Below are 22708 nucleotides of genomic sequence, written 5' to 3'. Positions count from 1 at the left end.
ATTATAAAATAATTTCTATATTTTCTAAGCAACATCCAACACTCTGATAGCTCCCATTTTCTCAGGGAGATAAAATTTGGGAAATGTGGTTCCTTCATTTCCTATCATAATGAATTTGCACAATGTGTTCATGAATTATAACGTATGAGAGAGAAAAGGATATACTACATTTTACTAAACTTCTATGAAGTTAAGTCGCAGGAGGGGGGGTGTTCCACATTTCTGAAAATGTTCCAAACCATAAAAAGACATTTCTCAGCAGAGACTAATGAGTTCAGTTTGCCAAAGCAGGACCCATGAGTTCTTCAAGCCACCCAAACCATCTTCCAATAGAAAAGAAGAATGAAGCTCCAGTTGAAGTTCTGATTTTAAGATTTCCCCCATGCCAATAGCAAATGCAATAACTAAGCCAATAATCCCAAAGACAGACTAGTTCTAAACTTGAAAAGGATTCAAGATTGTGTTAAGAGATAAAGAAAAAAGTCTAAAGTCAAATACTGATCAGCTGGTATGGTGCTGACTGTTATGACTGATTAGACAGGATTATTTTTAATGGCAGATTATCAACTGGTTTACATGAACCTTTTTGAAATAGTCTTCATGACTATGTGAATTTATTTTTAGATTCAAATGAGATCTATTTTCAATGATAGGTTAACTTCCTTCCAGTCAGAATAAACTAGTATTCCCAAGCAGTTAGCAACCAATGTCATCAGCAATAATTATTATAAAAAGGAGCAAAAAGATGTATAATTACTAATAACAATTGTCTGTGTACCAAGTAAATGATATAAAAGTGTATACTTTTAGTATTCAGATTTGACAATATGAATGTATTACTCTTACAGGTGAAGTACAGGGTTCATTTTAACATTATAAAGCTTTTCATCTTAATTTGATAATGCTAGTATGCTTATGTATTAGAAAATGACCATATTGGAAACTCCACTGTAGTATCATCTTGTGGAAAGATTATTTATAAAATAGTCAAAATTACACAACCACTTTAAATTTATCATTAACTCTAATTTATGTAGACTGTATTGAAGTTCTTTTCTAAGAAAAAAACAACATTCAAAACTACACATCAGTACTTTTCATAATCTAAAAGGATAGATCTTTACAAAGCAGCCACCATGAACTGAAGAATGTACCTGGTGACGATATTTATTCTTAAAGGGTCATGTATATTAAAGGCTATAGGGAATGTTTAAAAGAAGCCTCTCAGACTAAAGCACTGCCTTTCTAATTTTGAATTTCTTCTAGCTAATATAACATGATTGATTACCTTTATTTCATGTACCCCTTGATTTTCCTTTTCATTCATCATTGAGTGCTTTAAACCAAATGCATTGAGAAACTGCCTCTAGAAGAGTAGTCTCTTTTAAATCTTTGCAAAGTAATGAAAGGACACAGTAAATCAATCTCATTTCTACTGTAGGAAAGAATAATCTTTGCTGAAGTCATTTAAACTATTTCTGTCTCTTTATTCCTGGATAGTAAACATAAAACTTCATTTCTATAATTCTTTTAAAATTTGAAAAGCTAAAATGAATAGGCTTTTGACTCTAGCCTTAGTTTACTACTATACATCTATAGCAAGATATGCATTTATAGGTATTTTCTGCATGCCTCAAAGCTGGAGTTCATTATAAAATAAAGCATATATGGGCTTCTTCAATTAAAAAGCACTAACTCTTTTATTACATATAGAGGACAAATTATCTATCTACATGGTATTTAACATTTTTAGCTATAAAGAACATATGGGGTTTTTTTTGCTTCCAAGGATTAATATATATCATGTATTCCATAAGTATTAACCATAGTTGACTGAACAAAAGATATTCATATTGTAAGTGGTCTTGATTCAATGTTGTCCACTTAAATAAGTGGCTGTCTTCTTTGATTTTAAAATAGTTTATAGTTCTAGAACTCGTAGTTTTTAAAATATATCATGTGCCAGAATGCTATCTACATTAAAATTCATATTTTCATGATGCTTGTTAAGTTTTCTTGATGTATTTTTAGATATGTGAAAGGAGAAGTAACTCTTATATTAACGGACTTTTGTAATCATAATTACATGAGGTTTCAACATTTATCATAAGGGGTAAGAAAACTAAAGCTGCCATAGGTTAGGGTAGTGGAGGAGGAAGGCTGCCTCAAAATACATGGAACTGGTTAGAGTATTCTAACTAGCATTTGGGGTTAAAGGTTTAAATAATGGAGGCATGTTTTATGAATTAAAAATTAACTGGAAATTAGAGATGTGTCATAAAGAATAATGCAAGTCCCATGAGAAAAGTATTCCTGAGAATATGTGTAATGATTTTTAAAAGAACAAGTTTCCAAACCTATACATCCTGCATATGATTTTTAAAAAATACAATGGACACATACATTTGTCAAATAGAACCATATTATAGTAATTATAACTCATTTCATATTATAGCAATTTTAGAGGTGGAAAAAAAAAAGCAACATTCCAGAGAATTATGTTGAAAAGCCAATGGCTGGCAAAACCACTAATTATTATTTGGTATTTTCATAACTGTGTACAGATGTTTTCAGTTAGTTCTCACTCTTTTGGTTTATTTTGTTTTGCTTTTTTTAAACCTGGCAAAACATCAAGTATCCTGAATAAGCTATCATCTTTATGATTTTCTCTGAGCTCTGCATGTGGTGACCTTTAATATGCAGTCTGCCCCCTTGGGCTGCAACTGGAAAGGACTTGAGAACTCTACACCAAGCAGAGTTGAGGTAGGCCACAACAAGGGTATGTGAGGTGAACAGATCTAGAACGAAGTGGGCAAAAGTATCTTACTACCTATACAAAAACTCATATATGCACAGGCAATTTATAAATATAGAGCAAGTTAGTTAACACCAGCTCTTTATTATTTATTATAGCCTAATTTTCCCCTATGTAATATTTTGCATACTGTTAATTTCAAACTGCTCTGCTATCATAACTTGAGAGCAGCAAACATATGCATCATAAAATATATTTAAATTTGGAACTGTTTAGAATTATTTCTGTTATCCTGTAACTAGAACTGTGGGATTTCTACACTGGTATGGTCCATGCTTTTGACTGTGGTTGATTTGTTTATAAGTCACCATTAATCCTGGCTGTATATTTTCACAGTTTGGGTAAACACTTCATTTGCATTAAATTTACAGCATTAATGAGATGTGAAATTTAAAATGCGACTAGAAACATAAATGATGTAAGAAAGCAGAACCAAAAAAAGTGTTTTGTCACATCTGAAATCAGTAAACCAATTTAAAGCTATTAAAATAGGAATGAAGTGTCGCCTGAGATTTTAGCTTCATAACTCATCATCTTGGACTAAAATACAAATGTGAAGAGCAAAACATCTGGAAAATACGAAATCACTCAAAAACTCGAATTATATACTGCTTCTATTCTAGTTGGCTTTTAAAACAGTTTGCAGTTTTTGTCTTTGAAAGCTATAGTCTAGGAAGTTCTCAATAGCCAATGAGACTGAGAAAAATACACTTTGGCTGAAACACTATTACTCATGGATGTTATCAATATATGCTACAGAGATGGAAAAGGTCATGAGCCAATTTGAGAAACTCTGCTCAAAGAGGTGAGAAACAAAGGATCAATGAGAAAAAATTCTGGGAAATGAAATGATCAGTTTTGGTCTCAGAAACCCCGGGAGCCCCCTTCTGAGTCCGGATCTGAGAGGCAACATGGAGAAGCACGGAAGCGAAAGCGTGGCTACACCGTCACACCTGGGTGAAACTTGCCCACCTGTTGCTGATGTAGGAAGGATGGGTCTCTTGGGCTTAGTCCCACATATCGATTGGCTTGAGATGTGCCTGAGGCTGTGTAGGCTGATTAAGGAAGAACAAAAACAAAGATAAAAATTGTGAACTATCAGAACGAACACCCTGTCCATGTATAAGAAACCCAGAGAAGTGGGATTTGCAACCAAAAAAAAAAAAGTGTCTTCATTTCTCTTCTAAGTAAATACCAAGTGATAGAAAAGAAATAATAATTGATTTCAAATCAACTAGTTTATTCCCCCTAAAAAATCTATCCAGTAAAGCAGATCTCATACTTCAGTGTGGGTGTCTCACACTTACATGCTGTAGTAACTGTCCTGCTGTACTTTTTCACCAGATATTAGTTGTCTAATATGAAATAATCAATGATGGTATATGATTCTAAATGTAAAGCAGACTGAAAGTCCACCAGGAAAAAGTGACAGTTTTTAATGATGGAATTTAAGCAGATGTGCTTAATGATATGGGATGGAAAATGTCTTACTTAAAAGTCTTGCTAAAAAGGAAATCAAATCTTACTATCATGAAGGAGGAGCCTATATCATGTAGAATGAATTAGCTTGGTATTTTACTTGTGAAAATGGCCTCCAGTCTGATAGGAATGTTTTTGAAAAAAATATTTCCCATTAGCACAAATACAAAAATCAATTTCTTGTAATTGATCCAGGAAGGAAGCTGATGCACCCTTTAAATAGTTGGCCACTAGGTAGTAAGTATATATGGTGACTATTCCTTATATTGCTAGAGTCTCATTTGCAAGTACTTTTTGTACAATTGCTTTTTGCTTTTTGGTAGAGAGTAAATTTTTCACATACACACACACAAAAAAAATGAATAGGGAGCTACTCCTAAAGACTTTTGTTATTTTTCACAAGGAAAGGAGTAAGGTATCATCCCAGAATTAGGCAATCCCACTGCTCCATATTACCATATATTACCTTTATCGTTGTGAAGAAAGCTACACTGTTTGGTTTAAAACCACCAGATTAATGAAGAATCCAGGCTTCATTTTAAATGGGCTGGCTTTCTAAAACCAATATATTAATTCTGCCTTGTTCACTTAAAGGACTGCAAAATTTGATCCATGGAAGCTTTTTTAGGTCAACTTTTTAAAAACAGTGAAGATGCTCACAATTCATATTTTAATTGCTCCTGAATAAGGGGCCATGCAAGGCAGTCATCAGCAACCAGTGATCCTTACTGAAGCTCCAAGTCTCTGGAATTCACCACACCTCACAGACAGCCGGAGAGGAGCCTCACCCTTACAGAAGAGCACCAAATCTATGCTGCTTTTTCTTTTCAACTATGAGGAAGAGCTTTCCTTGGCTTCTGTGTTTTCTTTAACCATACTACTGTATCAATTCAATGATCAGCCTTTTATTACTGGTGGTGCCTAGGAAACTGGAGCTACAAGCTTGTTTATAGGAAAGAAAAACTACTCACTATGTTTCTTTTATGTAGGAGTGGAAAATGGACTGATGCAGCCATCTTTATACAACCAAGATATTCCTTTTGAATATTTTGTAATTTTACTAGTCAAATCAGATCCCTTTTTGAACAACCTGTATGTAAGTATAAAAACAATTCATTAACAAACAGGCTGAGGGTACTCCCATAAGTGAGCTGTGATCATTTGGGTCTGATCCTCTCCTGAATCTCTTCTATTAATAACTTCATAAGAGTAGGCATCAGAGTTTCTAGAACTTGGTTTTGATCATTTATCCTGTGATAATCTTTCAACTACTTTAAAAAAAAATCTGTTTTCTATGTGCTTTTATTTAAATTGCTGACATTGCTTGCTCAAAGATGTCAAGACATCCACTTTTAAAATTAGTACTTAGTGTTTTGGTGACTGTAATGCACATAGCAAACTTTTAGAACAAAATAATTTTTAGATTTTCCTGAGTGGGTCGCATCCATCTGTGCATTCAGGGAAGTGTTCTAAGCATTAAGAATTACTGATGGGTATTACAAGCCTATAGGAACTTATTAATTTACAGGACTCATGAATTTTGAGAAAGAAATGCTGAATTCACTGTACAAAGCATTGTCCATTTTTCTTATAGGGTTCCTTTGTAGTCTTTTAGAAACCATTAAAAAAAAAAAAAGAGCATCTTTCCAATGGCTGAGAAAGAGCCAGTAGTGCATGCCTCTGATTGTCTCTGATTCACATGGAAATTTCAAGATCATGGGGATTTTCTTGCTCTAAGAAAGAAAAATAAAATATTTGAATTTAAGATATCTGTATAATTGGTGAGGTGCAGGCTAATTCCACCAATTCCATAGCTTTATCCATTCTACTTCACCAATTTGTACATTCCAGCTCCAGTACTAAGAAGCTGACAGTTGGGTGAAACCACCTCAAAAGTAATTTCTTCTATACTTCTGAGTATTTTACATCAAAAAACAAAGAAATGATGTGGCTTGTTGGTATGTGTTAGGAAGGTTCACTGGCTAAATCTCTGACATTTAAATGTTATGTCCACACTAAAAAGCACAGTATTTGATGTACCATGATAGGTGAAATAATCAAAAGGTTTTTTAAAAAAAGGTTGCAGATAATGAAAGTACAGGTAGCTTACATGTGCCTAATACTAAGTTTTGAAATGTTCTCATCTGTTCCCAACATTATGTGTCTGTTTTTAACAATGACATAACCTACAATGATGTAAACATGCAATTACCTTACAGAGGCATTGAATCCATCTGCTTTGTGAAGGGGCTTGATTTCTATAGGAATGCTCCAATAAGCAGGAATTATCTAATCTCTCTTTGGGTGATAGGAAAACTTTGTATTCTGCGTTATGTTACTCAGTGCAATTTCAATGTATACCTTGAACAAGCAGGCATGACTTATTATTTTTGTTACAGCTGTTCACTTAAACAAATGAGCTTCTCCCTTTTCAAATATGATTCACTGACTGGAATTTGAGAAGAGAGAGCCTGTGATAGCAGGGCCACATCCATGCCTGCTGGCTCCACTTAAATGAGAAATCTCCATCTGGTCGGGTAGCTAGAAAAATTGCTGTGTTTTCCACCTTGGATCAGATATCCAATGGTGCCTTTGATGGACATTTCTCATTTCCTACAGATATACTTACTGGTTGCTGTAGGTGAAGCTGCCTCACCTTCAGTGGATGTAGTGATGGGTTTAGTATCTGTCATGCTCAGGGTCACAGGTCGCACTGCACTGGGATGGGGAGAGGGTGCCAAGACAGGAGTGAAATGGCCAGGCACTTTCCCTACTACTTGACCACTGCTGTTAGGCTACAAAACAAAAACAGAATGCCGGGTGAAGCAATCCAAAAGGCAGTCATCTTGTCCAACAAGTCCACTCAGCACACACGACTGTGTGGATCCAGCACACTGCACACAGGCGCCACACAGGCCCTCTCGAGTCGGAGTTGGAGAGGCCGGTCAATGGTTGGTAGTAATAAGGAGCAGCAGCATTTCAAAGGTTTTCATCTTCAAAGCACGTCATGGTATAGGTTAATTCCTCTTTACAGCACCCCTGAGAGCCAAGTAGACTTGATCCCTTCGATGCAGTAGGCCAGGAAACTCAAGTGCAGTTTTAAACGCTTAGCTCAAAGGCTAAACTGGAATTCTTTACTGAACTAGCTAGAGTTGGAACCCAGTGATTCCTTATTCTCCACTCTTCATTTTCTACAATGAGTCAGTTTTGGCTTTTAGAACACAGTTTTCACCTACATGATGATATCACTGAAACAAAGGACACAAAAATATCTAGGAGATCAAACACGTCGAATTCTGGAATCTTCACCATTTACAGTCAAGAGTCATTCTCCTGCATACAAAACTCTAGCTCTCTCACACACAGGTGTGCTTAGATGCACACATTAGGCAATTTAGATTCCGGGATCTATAGTCAACTTTTGATGATTACTAATACAAGAAGACAGAATGAGATTTAAAGCATCTGAACTTTCAGAGGTTATACAATGATATAAAATGCTGAGCTAGGTTTGTCCTTACACCTACAAATAAAAGATTTCCAAAGTAAATTAAATTGTACTGAGGGGAAGCAGAGGACAAACAAATGAGCATTGTTATTTGAGTTACTCTTCCATCCATGGTGGTGCATGGAGAGTTACACAAAACATTTATTGTTGACATTTGTGGGAATTAACTGAGAAAATCCCCTGGGCAATGATAGAAAAGATATTATTATCTGAGTTTTAGCCCCTGGGTACAAAAATAGTTTCCGTGGTAGGAAACAAAATCCTAAGGATACACTCTTTGAAGAAATAGTGGAATATATTTTTCTAGACAGAGAATGTTATTTTTTTTTTATTATACCCATGTTGGAATTCTCCACTGCATGGTGTTCATCACAATTTGCTGGGAAGCTATTCTCAGCAAGTATATAGTCTTTATAATCTGAACTGTTAAAGGCAAAAAAAAAAAAAAATGAAGCAGAATATTTATCTAAATATCTGTACATAAATTACAAGTAGACATTTATTTAGAGAAAAAGATGAAGAGCTAATAATACTTAAATATTGTGACTTAGAGACATGAACTAAGTCTTCGGTGAGGCTCCTCAGAGGCCACATTATTTATTCTATAAAGAAAATGGACTTCTTGAATATCCTGACTATTCATCATGGGTAATTTTAAGTATTTAACTTGATGTCAGGAAAATTGACCAGAGTTTTCCAATATGGAAACCTATGGGAGAGTTACATCTTTAAACTAATTTTATTCAAAATATTCCATTGAATAGCATGACTGTCTCACTATAATTGGTGCAGCAGTAATGCAATTAATCTCAAAATTGCTGTGGGGAGGAAAAGGCATCTCAGTTGCTTATCTTAAAAATCAAAATCAGTGCAGCGCTGGAGAATACTGGGAAGCAACGGCTGACTAGAGGTGAATGGTGAAGGAATACTGATTTTTTTCCATTTCTAGAGCTAAAACGGTAAATACCAAGAATTCTATTTTGAAATGCAAATTAATTGGTTTTGAGTTGGAGTTAAAAATCAAAGCAAATATACTGTTCCTTAAAAAAAATCTATAGTTAACTACAAAGACCCATTTTTCCTTTCAAAGGGAAAAAGTAGTTTGTTTCTATAGCAGACCATCCATTTCTGGTTATCTGAACATTGGAAATAAGTGCTTTAAACATCCTACACTCAAGAAAGAAGACAGGTCTCATTTTATCATTGGTGGTACATTCAGTGGTAAAAATGCTTCTATATACAGTGTTCACCAAAACAGTTTGAAAGTACCTACCTGGAACAAGAGCAGAATGACAATAATTTCAAGGAAATGCTGCCACCAAATATATTATCCTATCCTGCCCATTCTACAAACTTCATCTACTGGAACTGAACAACATGAACTAATAGACACTTCTCTCATTTGAAAAGAATAAAGGTGACAAAGAAAGAATTCTCAAGTCAATGCAGACAACTTTCCTAAAACTCAGGGTCAGAAGAATTGAGGGCTATTTTCTCCTTAGTTTTCTACTGGTTCAAATAGACAAAGCTACACTAAAAATTTCTATCTTTTAAGGCTGTAAACAGATGGAACTTTCATACTGTAGATAGAAAAGAGAGATGTCTGGTCTGAAGGTGAAGCTAACAGCATCAGGAAAGGATTATTCTACCTTACACACGGTTCCTATTTTACAAAATCCTGAGAGATTTTTGTTGCTGTTTTTTTTTGAGATGAGAGTAATATGCTTCTCTTAGAAGGTGATATGTATCTTGAAAAGTGAAGAAAAACTGAGAACAATATAGGCAGATTATCACCTAATATGCCCTCTTAACTTATAAAGAAATTGAAATATACGTAAAACAAGCACTGAATAATTAAAGAAATGTGTAACACTAAGGGCCTGATTTTAATTTGCATAATTTTTCCCCTAACAGTGCCTAATTAAGACATCAGTTAAAAAAAAAAAATCCAATGGAACTCTAAGATTTTCCACACTGAATTAACGTTAAGGACTTTTAATGGATGTCTTAATTAGACTTTGTTATTCATGGAAATTCTACACAAATTAAAATCAGACCTTGTGTGCACTGTTCCCAGCTGAGTCTAGCAAAATGCTCTATGGAACTGAGACTTCTGAATCCATGCGCTGACAACAAATTTTATTTCTAAACGATATACTAAGATCCCACTCTTTTACTTAGCTGTCTTTAGTACTGCAGTCATGAAAAGTGCTACAACATTTTAACATTTTCTTCTAAAATACAAATAGTAATTTTAACTTCAAATTCAAAATTCAATATTGAGTTTAATGTCTTAGTCAAACTAAAAGTAATGATAACTTTTTAAGTAACCCAAAGGGTCCTGGATATGTTGTTATTCTAAATTAAAAGTTCAGAAAGGACCATTTTGTTTCATTTTAACAAATTAAGACCAAAGGGATTTTTTTCTCACCTTTCTTTGCTAATTATAAATTGATAGACACACACTATTTACTAGCATTTTAGGAAGTGTTCCACTGTAGTAATGATAGAATGTTTGTGAAAAATCTGCAAAGTATTAAAAGGTATAATAAGGAATGGACAGGAGTCTTAGAGGTAAAGCAGCAAAGCTAAATACTAGATCATAATAACAAAATTACATTACACGTTTTAGATATTACAATTATCGATAGCCCCAGGTCTGGTACAAAGACTGTCTACTTGACTGTGGAAAACGCTTAAATACCAAATCGCAATGAAGTAACCTCTTGGTAGAAGAAACCGCATGTCTAGGGGAGTGAGAAATGCTCATGAGTCACTACACTTACACAATGAATCCCAAAAACCACTGCACAATGTTTACAAAAAAAAAAAAAAAAAAGACGCTTCTAGTAATGTCACTCATTATTAAATGTAAGTCATGTCTCTACAAAGAATATTCAAGTAGTCATCAAACACTGAAAATGTTTACATTGCCAAAGCTTATTTTAATACCTAATAGTTGGTCTACAAATACAACTGTAAGTTCTTTTGTGTGTGTTTATTTTAGCACATACCTTACTCCTGCCTGAAATAAGCACATTGTCTCTGTGTCAAATCAGGTATTTCAGAGGTGTGAACTCCAGCCCAGAGCTTTGCTGTCAATGTACTTTCTGCATAAACTTTCCCTTTCGTCAATGAAAATCTAAAAACATTAAACCATCTTCACAAATTTACCCTTTGGGGCAACACACTTCCTACCTGTCATTCAGCCACCTTTAAATAAAAACTTATTGAGTCACCAAGCAACTTCCTGAAGATGGATTTCAAGGCTTGACGTTCTGCCAGACACACTGTCTGACTAACCTTTGTGTCTCAGAATTAGACCCGTCCCATCTCCCTTAGGTGCTAATCTTATTTTCTCTCTTATTTTTACCTGGCTGGTTTGTGGACTGGATGGGTCATACGAAGGTACATAGTTCTTCAGAGTATCCTGAGGATTCAGGTGGGGAGGATATCTGATTGTTGGATGAGAAAAGTAGCTTGATGGGGCTGGAGGAAGGATAGCTTGTGTTGGAAATGGCAACGGTGAGGGTGGAGGTGGAGTTCGAGTTGAGATGACTGCAGAAGACAGAAAAGGAAAGATTGACTCGTCAGCTGGTTACCTTATTGGTCCATTCTGATCCTAAAGAATGCTGTGAAACTACAACACTGGTAACCATTCATTTTTGTCGCCATGATGTAACCAAGCTCTCCTAAAACAAGTTACTTCTTCACTTTTCTTCTCAACACCAGTACTGCTAACTACACAGAGACAAAACATCACTCTAGAAAAGGAACAATCTTGCTTCCTAGCTCTGTGAGTGGTTACAAAATAAGTTTCTCTTTTATAGGTTACGTCAATACTTGATAAAACACTTCTTTGAGCGTTTATATCCCATTGAAAACATATTCTTTGATTATAAAATCTTTAGGCCAGGTGCAGTACCTCACACCTGTAATAACAGCACTTTGGGTGGCCGAGGCGGGTGGATCACCTGAGGTCAGGAGTTCGAGACCAGCCTGACCAACATGGCAAAACCCCATCTCTACTGAAAATACAAAAATTAGCTGAGCATGGTGGTGTGTGCTTGTAATCCCAGCTACTTGGGAGCTTAAGGCAGGAGAATCACTTGAATCCAGGAGACAAGAGATTGCAGGGAGCTGAGATCGCACCACTGCACTCCAACCTGGTGACAGAATAAGACTCCGTCTCAAACAAACAAACAAACAAACAACACTTTGTCTTGTAAGTCCAGAGCAAATCACAGCATTAAGTAGAGGGCAAAAGACCCACAAATTTTCTGCCAAACTTAAAAAGTGAAATTCAATTTCAAATAAATCATTTCCCTATACATCCTACCTGGCAGTTGTTTAGAAGGAAAGACAATAACTAATACAACATCATCTCATGTCATTTTTAATTGTCTGGTCATAGTATAAATGCTTATGAACATTGGAACATAGAGCTGGAAACTCTCCTAATGAAAATGTTTCTTTCAAAACCAAAAGAGCTCTATTCTGTGACTATTTTTCTTTCTACTTTAACTTTTACTATATGTTGTTTAAAAGATATTGTTAATGTAAAACCAAGAATAAAACACATATCACTGAAAATTTAAACTTTCATATAGGTAAGTATATCACTCTACCCATAAATCATGTATTTTATAATATTTTTATAAAGGGAAATATTATATAAAACACATGCAATGTGGACAATGTTCAATTTTACTATAACTTTTCAACATTAGTATTCTTATAATTTATTGTTCAGTTTTTGAAATATAAATCTTAAGTTTGAAAGACAGGGAAAGAGTATAATCATGTGATCATTATCTCTATAATGTTGAGAGAAATAATCATAGAAATACAAATTAAAACTACCAACAAATATATGTAGAAGTGAAGAGTAAATGTCTTTCCATTTAATATTTCCCAATTCAAATGATAGGAAATTATAAATGATAAATATCTAATGTTTTATGAGACAACTTAACAAAGAATATGAAAAAAAATAAATTCTAACCATAACCTATAAAGGGAAATCACCTGGAATGATTTATCTCCAACTTTCAAACTATGTGGGTTGTGGGTAGGGGGACCTGTTTGTGGGATGTATTGCTTACCTCTCCCAAAAAAAACTTTTTCAGAAAATACAAGAAATTAAGAATGTATATAATAGAAGAAACATAAATTCAATTTTATAGTCGCAACTTTGTTCTCTGAATGTCCACCAGGGCACTGTTTCTGAGAATTGTCTGTATTGCTCTTACAATACAGACCCCTTGGTCTACACACAGACCTAGGGGATCAGGACCTCTAGGGGTGAGGCACAAAAATGTATGTTTTAAATAAGTTCGCATGTAATCTTCCTACATACTGAAGTTTCAGCATCCTCCATCAAATGTATGCATTTCAGAGAACAAATGCATATTTCTTAAAACTCTTTACTGAAATATTACTTTATTTAAGAAATATATCCATTTGAAAGTATCATTTAAGGAAATACAAACATCTAACAAAAACTGGGCATTTTTTACTTAGTGTCTAAGTGCTCTTAATCTCAGCTCATTTTAACCACGATTTTTGCTCACACCTGTACACAAACCCTGGAAAGATATAAACATAGTTCCATCTTGGGTCCTTTAGGTTTTGAGATTAATTTGGCCTTAACAGTTCTGGAGGAGATCTCTTTTCAACTGAAATTGCAGAAATCAAATCCGAACTCAAATCTACGGGCAACCTGACATGGTGCTTGCATGAGCTGTAGGTGGCCTGATATAACTGGGTAAAACATCGTATTTCAAACTGAGAGTAAAAATGACTACCTTTTCCATAAAAGCCATTCTAGTCCTTTAAAAATAAGAAAAGCAGGCCAGGCATGGTGACTCACGGCTGTAATCCCAGCACTGTGGGAGGTCGAGGTGGGTGGAGTGGATCACTTGAGGTCAGAAGTTCGAGATCAGCCTGGCCAACATGGTGAAATCCCATCTCTACTAAAAATATACAAAAATTAGCCGGGCGTGGTGGTGACTGCCTATAATCCCAGTTACTCGGGAGGCCGAGGCAAGAGAATTACTTGAACCTGGGAGGCAGAGGTTGCAGTGAGCCAAGATCACGCCACTGCACTCCAACCTGGGCGACAGAGTAAGACCCTGGCTCAAAAAAAAAAAAATAGAAAAAGAAAAAAAATAAGAAAAGCAAAATACAAGACAAAAAAAGTTTTCCTTTATTATGAAAGAATAAATACATACACACATATTTGTATTCTTTGCATACATTATTGCAAAGCCTTATTAATTGTCTTCTTTCCTTCAGTCTTGCTCCTTCCAATACATTCTTTATAGTGCTATGTGAATGACTTTTTAAAAATACCATTACAATCATGTAACTTCTCTGCTAAAAATATTTCAATGGCTTCCTACTGCTTCCAGAATAAAATCCCAACAGCTTTTTCAGTACACACAACCTCATGTGCTCTGCGACCGAGTCCTGGATCACTTCTTTGGCCTCATCTCTGGCCAGAAGAAGAGATTTGTGGATCCTTGGCTATATGGCAGTTCCCTGCTGCAATGACCTCTAATGCACTGATAGATGCTGTTGCCTCTGCCTCCCAGTTTGCCCGTCTGCCTCCCAGTTTGCCCCTTTTCCTCCTAGTTAGCCTCTCTGCCTCCCAGCTTGCCCCTCTTCCTCCTAGTTTGCCCCTATGCCTCCCATGTTGCCCCTCTTCCTCCTAGTATGTCCCTCTGCCTCCCAGGTTGCCCCTCTTCTTCCTAGTTTATTGTTCCTTCTTGTGGTGAACTTTGCCATCACACTTCTTCAGGTTATCTAATCCTTCTTCAGGTTATCTAGTCATGTTCAGATTAGATGCCCAGCCAATGACATGGCCCCATTCTCTCCCCACTATATCCTGAACTCTTTAAGGGCAGAAAAGATCTTTTGTGAACAAGATGCCTACCACAGGTCCTAATATACAGATACAAAACAAATACCGGGTAAAGGACCAAGATGGAGGGCTCATCTAGGTCTCTCCTGTTTCATTATATAAAAATATACTGTCTACTTTTTTCACATGTTAGAAATAAGAATATTTTTATCAGGTGTCATAAATAATGGGTAATTTGACTTCTCAGTTAATTTTGTCCAAATATTCAACATTACAAACCTATGAAACAGTTATTGATTTTTTTTACCTATCTCAATGGTATAGGTAATAAACGCAAAAGTTCTTATACCACATTTAAGTTGTATAGTCCTCTCTCAATTTCATAATATTTTAATGATAGCAATAAAGGCCATGTATTTTTTAAGTATAGCACCAATAAATATCAACATATACTTACAAACCAAAGCTAATAAGGACTTTAAAAGATGTTACATTGTTTGCATAAAGATTTAAAAACCAGATTTGAGTAGTTAGAAGGATGAGGAAGTGCCTAACTATAAATTTTAACCAATAACAGTTTCACTATTAACATATATATGTATATATATATATAACTTTTCCTACATAAAATGCAGTCTACTCCTCTCTAGGAATTAAGAGCAATAGGTAAAAAGTATACAGTGTTAATTATTAGCAGTATCTCATTTTTAATTTTTGAAAGATTTGATATTAACTGTTGGTTAAAGTACAAATGTCAAATATTAGATTCATTTTCCTACTTAAATTAAGATATTAGACACAATATCAAGTGTACTAGCCCAAAGGATTTGGGCATATGAAACAATTGTCAAAGAAAAGTACCTTTTATTCTCTGATTACTCTCAAATAGATAAATATCGATTTATATGTAGAAAATAACATCTACAGAAATAGTGCCTTGTATCTTAATGCCTTTAGAAATACTCTAAACTCAGCAACATACCTGAAATTCCATCTTTTCCTTAGTAAAATATCAGGACCAATCCTGAAGCTATAATAAAGACAGCTATGTACACATATTTTCCACATTCTTCAGATAACAATCTTTTTGATAAAGGCAATTTTAAAATACATATTATAAATATTATTTACTTGTAAGACTTTGAAAATCTTATTTATTTATTTAATTTTTTTTTGAGATGGAGTCTCGCTCTGTCACTCAGGCTGGAGTGCAGTGGTGTGATCTCAGCTCACTGCAACCTTTGCCTCCTGGGCTCAAGTGATTCTTCTGCCTCAGCTTCCTGAGTAGCTGGGATTACAGGCACACACCACCATGCCAGGCTAATTTTTGTATTTTTAGTAGAGACAGGGTTTCACCATATTGGTCAGGCTGGTCTTGAACTCCTGACCTCGTGATCTGCCCACCTCGGCCTCCCAAAGTGCTGGGATTACAGGTGTGAGCCACTGCACCCGGAGAAAATCTTTTTTCATAAATCGAGAAGAAAAAATATTTGATCGGATTGTGCCCCTCCCCATTTGGGTTGAGAAAATATGGTTGCCATAGCTATATTTATAAACTTTTGCTCCATCCCTAAGGGTTTGGGCCCTACAGACAAGAAGGAGGCTTCTCCTCTATGCTTGAAACTCCTCACCACTGTGTGCAACTCCAGGTATTCCGGGATGGTGGTGCTGGGGGAAAGTGCTCAGTCTTGGGGAAGAATCCTGTGGAGATGCAGAGCTGAACAATGGCTTTTCAGGCTTCTTCATAGTAGTTGGAGAAGACATATCTGCAAGAAACAGAGAAAAACCCAAAGCTCTATGACTTTCTTAAGCTCTAAGGTTCATGTCAACATAATGAGAGATCTCACCTTCCAACATTTTAGTATTCTCACACTTTGGCTCTTTTACAAAATATATTCTGAATGTCAACGATCCAGCTATATTGGAGCTCTGAAACACTCGTTCAGTCTCCATGGAAGCTAGCAGAAGCTTTCATTAAAATTATCATCAGACTTGTTCCCATTACTAAATAAATCTTAAACCTCTAAAAAAAAACCCCAAAGTCTTGTTTCCTTTAGCCCCTTGGTTCACACAAAGGCCTTCTTTACCTCAGCATTTCATTCTTAAATTTATACGATTCAGAAGATTGTCTTTCGATCTGGCGACTACACTGTGAAAACAGAGGGCAACTGGTGCAAATGTGAAAAACAACCTTCAGATATGTTGGTCACAATATTGCTGATTTCACAGCTTTTATGGGAAACTCATTCAATTGGTTAGCAAAAAAATACATTCCTTTATTTGCTCTTTCTGCAAACGTTTACTGGGTTTCTCTATTGGCCCGTGAAAATGAAGATGTTAAAGAAATTAAAAGTAATTCCTGCTCTAGGGATGCTCACTGTTGGTGAGGAGGAAAATGATGAGAAGAAAACGGTTGTGAACAGTTGAGAGGTACAATGTGTGTGGAGAGCATTTGCTGTTACATCCCCAGCTGCGATGTACAGGACAGAGATCGTCTCAGTCTCCCCAGGATGAGGAAGGTATTTCCCATTGGCATCATTTTCAAAATGTGAATGGGGATGACATTCTCAGAGAGGAAATGCTCAGAAAAAAAAGATGGCATAAAATACACAAGTAAACAGTGTGTGGAGTGGTGAAAGATGAAGAAGAGGAGCAAGCCTCTGGCAGGTCCCACAGGCTGTTGGGTCTCCAGCTTCCTGTACAAACATCTGAATGCTTACCCTCATGGGAGAAACACCATAGATGGGTGAAACATGATCACAATGACAGCTTAGAGCAATCCCCCCAGAAACCACATGGAGGGTGGACTGGCCAAAACAGAGACAGAAATCATGAAGACCACTTTAGAAGACAGATTCATCAATACATTCATTCCATAAATATTTGTTCAAGACCGAATTTATGCCACACACTGTACTAGCCTGGGACACAGTGGTGAACTGGACTCACTTTCGGCTCCTTTAAAGCTTAAAATCTAGTGAGGCGATATGACAAGTAAGAAGGAATTGCAAAAGGTGATGTGATAGGAAAATAATTCAGAGATTTCAGGCTTCCTTCATTCATTCTTTTCATAAATATTTAATACTGCCAAAAGATAGATCATGAGAGCTTGAAATAAGAATCATGATAGAGCTAATGCAATAAATATTTTAACAGGATTCACCCAATTAAATTATTAAGTGATGTAGACTGTTACCATCTTAGTTGACTAAGAGACTATACCATGCAGTTTGTTGGAATAAATAGGGAGTTTAGAGATGTGCCTTGCTTTTAACATCTTGAGTTATGTTGACTTTAATGGAAGTTTATCAACTTATAGTAAAATGTTATAAATTTGTATTTTATTATGAAAAATGTTAACTGTATTCACAAGTAGACAGAATTGTAATGAATCCTCATGTACCAATGACCCAACTTCGGCAATGATCAACTCATAACAAATTTTATTTCATCTTTATCCCTATCTACACTTTCTTTCCCTGTGGTACTTTGAAGCAAATCCCAGATATCATACAATATTGCTTCTAAGTATTTCAGCATGTATCTCTAAAAGAAAATAAATCTTTCTTAAAAGAAAAAAAAACTGTATTACACATCAAAATGTACACAATTTGCACTTTTGAGTTTTTTTGAAATGAGAAAAAGACCTTATGGTACTATTAATATAAGAAACTAATTATCACTACATTTTATCATTTGAAAAATTCTGCTAAAGGCATTCATAAAATTAAATATGCATTTTTCAGTATGGTGGCATTTAAAGGATGAATATACTACTGTAAAGGCAGTAGACATCACAGTCTACAAAAAATGCCAGGCGTATTTGTAGCTGTAAGCTACAATTTGTGACTAACTGGCTGTCGTGAATCTATCAGAACTTTGATGAGTCAGAGAACCATTTCAGTATTTCTTTTTCAAAAAAAAACAGAAATAAATTGTTCATAAAACCACAGAAATTAAGGCCACTATAAAAAAAAGAAAAAAATTTTAAACCACGGCTTAAAAAATAGACAAAGGAAGTTCATTTCAGCTATCTTCAAGATGCCAAAAATAATACTTAATTTTGCTTAAGAGCTATGTGATTTCAAAAGGTAATACTACAAATACAGACTTTTAACTAATGGATGTAAAATCATAGACATACAGTATTAGAAGTGGAAAGAACCTCTATTTTGTCTTTTTTGTTACAGATTATGCAATAACTTTCCATTCCAAACTTTTAATTTAAAATTGACTGTTAGAAAAAGAAACTGGAAACTTTTTATTGACACTCTTCTGCTTTACCTGTGTCTAATATAAATTTCAAGTAAAACGTAACTGGTAAATCAGTTTCTAAAAGTTCCATAGAATAAATAATAAAGCATAACTATACATCATTTTAAAATAATTTAGGCCAGGTGCAGTGGCTCACGCCTGTAATCCCAACACTTTGGGAGGCCGAGGTGGGTGGATCGCCTGAGGTCAGGAGTTCGAGACCAGCCTGGCCAACATGGTGAAACTCCGTTTCTACTAAAAATACAAAAATTAGCTGGGTGTGGTGGTGGGCACCTGTAATCCCAGCTACTCAAGAGGCTGAGGTAGGAGAATTGCTTGAACCTTGGAGGCAGGTGTTGCCTGTCAAGATAGTGTCATTGCACTCCAGCCTGGGCGACAAGAGCAAACTTCTGTCAAAAAAAAAAAAAAAAAAAAAAATTAACGTGACCACAGCTTGAGAAACAGAACAGTGTCACTCTAGGTATGTCGTTTCTGGAGAAGAGGATCAATTAATGCAATTGAAACTACTGTAACTATATCAGACTTTTCATTAAACTCAGTCAAATTCATGGGTCTCCTTTTGTAAAGGGCACATAAATCAAGGGTGTTTATATAGAAGTTGAAGATGATTATGTAATTTTTAATGTAAATTATATAAATTTTAAGAAGCAAAACATTTGTATCTTCTTAGCCAAAATGACACACTTGTTTTTACTGAGTAATTATTATGGGTCCACTTATTTTTTCAATTCTTTTTTGGGCATACACCTAATAATAGTGGTACCTTCATAGAGGATTGATTATACAGACCAACACAGAAGAAACAGAATAAAATTTGCTGTTCAAGCTGCAAAAGGAACCACAAACTCTTTCCTTAAACAACAAAAGTAACTTATAATAGTAAATAAAAGAATGGGAAGGTTTACTGACCAAACTGAAAGGATTTGCTTTAGAAACAGGTGAAGAACGGTAGTATCAGAATATAGGTTTAATTGCCTTTGTTTTCTGATTAAATGAAATTAATTCTTGGCCCATTAATAAAAATATACTGTTACACAGCACGCAGAAGGCACTATGCTAAGAGCTTAGGAGGATACAAAAGTGAATCCCCTCTCAAAAACAAACAAACAAACAAAAAACAAAGAAAAACCCTCTCTAGACTAGAAGGGGATATAAAAGATCAATTATCTGGGGAAAATGTAAGGATATAGTTTCTAGCTAGTACATTTTAATCATGAACCAAACTGGTATTATTTTAATTTTAATTTCATTTTGAATGTCCACAGTCTAAAAGACTCATGCCAAGGTGAACAATGATATTGTTTCTATGTTTAATGTGCTCATATGCCATAAAAAAAGTTTGACGAATGAATATATAGAAGAGATACCTTAAAGTGACCTTTCTGTGAAGAAAAACAAATGCCACGCTTTTCACAATCTACTGTCCCTCAAGCAGAATAATACATAAAAAGATTAACTTGAATAATAATGCATACATAATAATGCATAAGTTGAATAATACATAAAACAAAGAAACTGAAAAGAGATGCAAGATGATAGGCAAAGGATTAGCTGATGTTTCTATTGGTGGAAGGGAGGCAGGAGTTGCTGGTAGCTGATGAGGAAGAATTAGAGGCCAGTGATGGCTTGAAATCAGACAAAACAATTTAAATTTGATTTAGAAAGTAATAATTTATAAATCAATTGATTTTAGAAGAAAAAGCTTTCCAAAAAATTGATTTCTTTTTCTGTTCTCACCACCCTTTTCACTTGTACCTGGTTGGACCAAAAATTTTCTTCCTAGTCTCCACCAGGCCTTCCTCACCATGGCATTTTATAAAAACCAGCAGCTGGCATCGTATCCTTCAAACAGTATCTTTCTCATTGCAAGATCTACCACAGTATATCACATTTTTAAATAGCTCTTTTTCTTTGTTATTCCATTTTATTCAAACTTTAGTGAAGCTAATTTTCTTATGGCTTCCTTTAGGAGCAGAAGAAATATGTTTTTAACTCTGTGCCATCCCTGGTCTGTGACATTCCCTTGAACTAGAAAATGAGGCATTTCCACTCTCCTTATTCCACCCATAGAACAATGTTTTATCCACTGAACAAACTTATTTTCTCCTTAAGTAATCCCTCTTGGAAAACCCTGAGTTCTAGATTTCATTAATGATCTTTTGTTTGTATCTTATATTACTTGATGGATTTTTCATTGTTATTTACTTGTATCCACTGAACACACTTTTTTAAAAAAGTTGACTAATGGCTTACCTCCTAAGGAACATGCTTTTATCAAATACACAAAAAGATGTAGAGGCTGGAAGAATATGCTACTTGGGAAGAGAATGAAAAAAAAAAGTAGAAATGAAAGAAAGAAGAGGTTAAGCAGGCACTGTGTCTAGGCAGCTTATTTTAGAATCTCTTGCATGTGAAAGAAACTGTATTATGAAGTGATGACTAGTAGTGCAGGATGAGAAAAATAACCATAGCCAGCATATCTTAAAATTCATGTTCCATGAATAAATATCACCAGATGAGAAGTAGTTGACTATAAAGCAAAGAGAAAAGAAAATCAATCATTGAGATTCTAATAAGTGTGAGGAACTATGGCTAAGCATCAAGATGCTAAACAAAAGCACTTGGTTCCTGTCTTGGTGATGCTTTAGTAGAGAGGGCAGAAATTAAAGACAAAAATACATTAAATAATTGCAATATTGGATTGCAGAAATAATTCTTCTTAATGACAGATTAGAGAGAATAATTTTTTAAAAAAGACTCACACTGATGGTGTTATTCTTCATTGTGTACACCCACGTTTACATTTATAACTGGAAAATTAGCTATGACTGTAGAAACTCATCGTGTAGTTGAATATGTAATAAAAGATCGCCATGTAAGAAAAAAGTTCAAGTAGGCTACTGATAAAGTTGGTTCATTTATTCTTAAGCATCCCTTTAAATAAGTATTTTGCAAAATCAAATTATCATGATTTTTCCTGACCATACTATATATATTTTTGGCATTGTAGCATATATACCTCCTGGGCCTTGATGTGTCATTTATTTCACAGCATCACTTCAAAGAGATAAGGGCTTAAGCAAATAAAGAGTTAGATCAACTCATCTCCCAACAAGGTAATTTCATCTACAAAGGAAGAGAGTCACTGTGAAACACAGCGTATGTACTCGACTCATCGGCAGCTTGCACAAATGGCGCTCCAGATGTATATCTGTTCAAGTCAGCCCAAGGCAACAATTTTGATCAATTCTAATGTGATAAAATGCTGCAGGGAAAGTGTGCAGAAACGTGTTTACGTCAGCCCTTAATTAAACTGTTGTTCACTTCCAAAGAACCTTAGGAAACACTAATGAGACATGAGTTTTGGCAATTTCTTCATCAAAGCAAAGACCCCTTCCTCAGTCTGTAGCAGCCTGTCATCCAAGTCGCTCCCGGGATAAATGTCACATGGCACTCCAATCAGTTAGCCACCTGTTAGTAGAACTTCACTGAAGTCAACTAGTGATCTAGGGCAAGCTCAAACAGCCACCTTAACACCTGCCTGTCTGGGACACCTGCTCCTTTTTCACATATAGTAGAGCAATATGTTAGCTTTTCCAATATGCTCGAGTAGATTAAGGTTACAAATCAGACTTCTAAAGCCTACATAGAAAACATATCATTTTCTTTTTTGAAAAATTTCTTTTCTTCCCTATAGTAACACAATTTTTAACAATTTCAAATTAATTATGTAAGAACACACAAGAATTCTTGAATTTCTGGAAGC

The 22708-nt window shown here is 35.2% G+C and overlaps 1 protein-coding gene across 35 annotated transcripts in view; it reads right to left on the bottom strand.

The window, feature by feature from the left end:
- The window catches only part of NFIB (nuclear factor I B), a 241181-nt gene that overhangs the window by 26986 nt on the left and 191487 nt on the right, over positions 1-22708 (bottom strand). For 8 of the 35 annotated variants that reach the window (XM_077966093.1, XM_077966101.1, XM_015117689.3 and 5 more), the window contains 2 exons: positions 16299-16433; positions 11176-11360 (listed from right to left, as the gene is read on the bottom strand). In XM_077966093.1, the coding sequence (XP_077822219.1) occupies positions 11176-11360; positions 16299-16433 (320 nt within the window). Of the gene's footprint in view, positions 1-3787; positions 3871-5269; positions 5385-6923; positions 7090-11175; positions 11361-16298; positions 16434-22708 lie in introns of those variants that run through there. The other 27 variants (XM_015117686.3, XM_015117684.3, XM_077966083.1 and 24 more) reach the window with 7 other exon arrangements.

Source organism: Macaca mulatta, chromosome 15 (assembly GCF_049350105.2).
Source record: "Macaca mulatta isolate MMU2019108-1 chromosome 15, T2T-MMU8v2.0, whole genome shotgun sequence".
NCBI classification, from domain to species: Eukaryota; Metazoa; Chordata; class Mammalia; order Primates; family Cercopithecidae; genus Macaca; species Macaca mulatta.
Note: the sequence above shows the minus strand (reverse complement) of the source record. Positions and strands in the feature narration are given on the sequence as shown.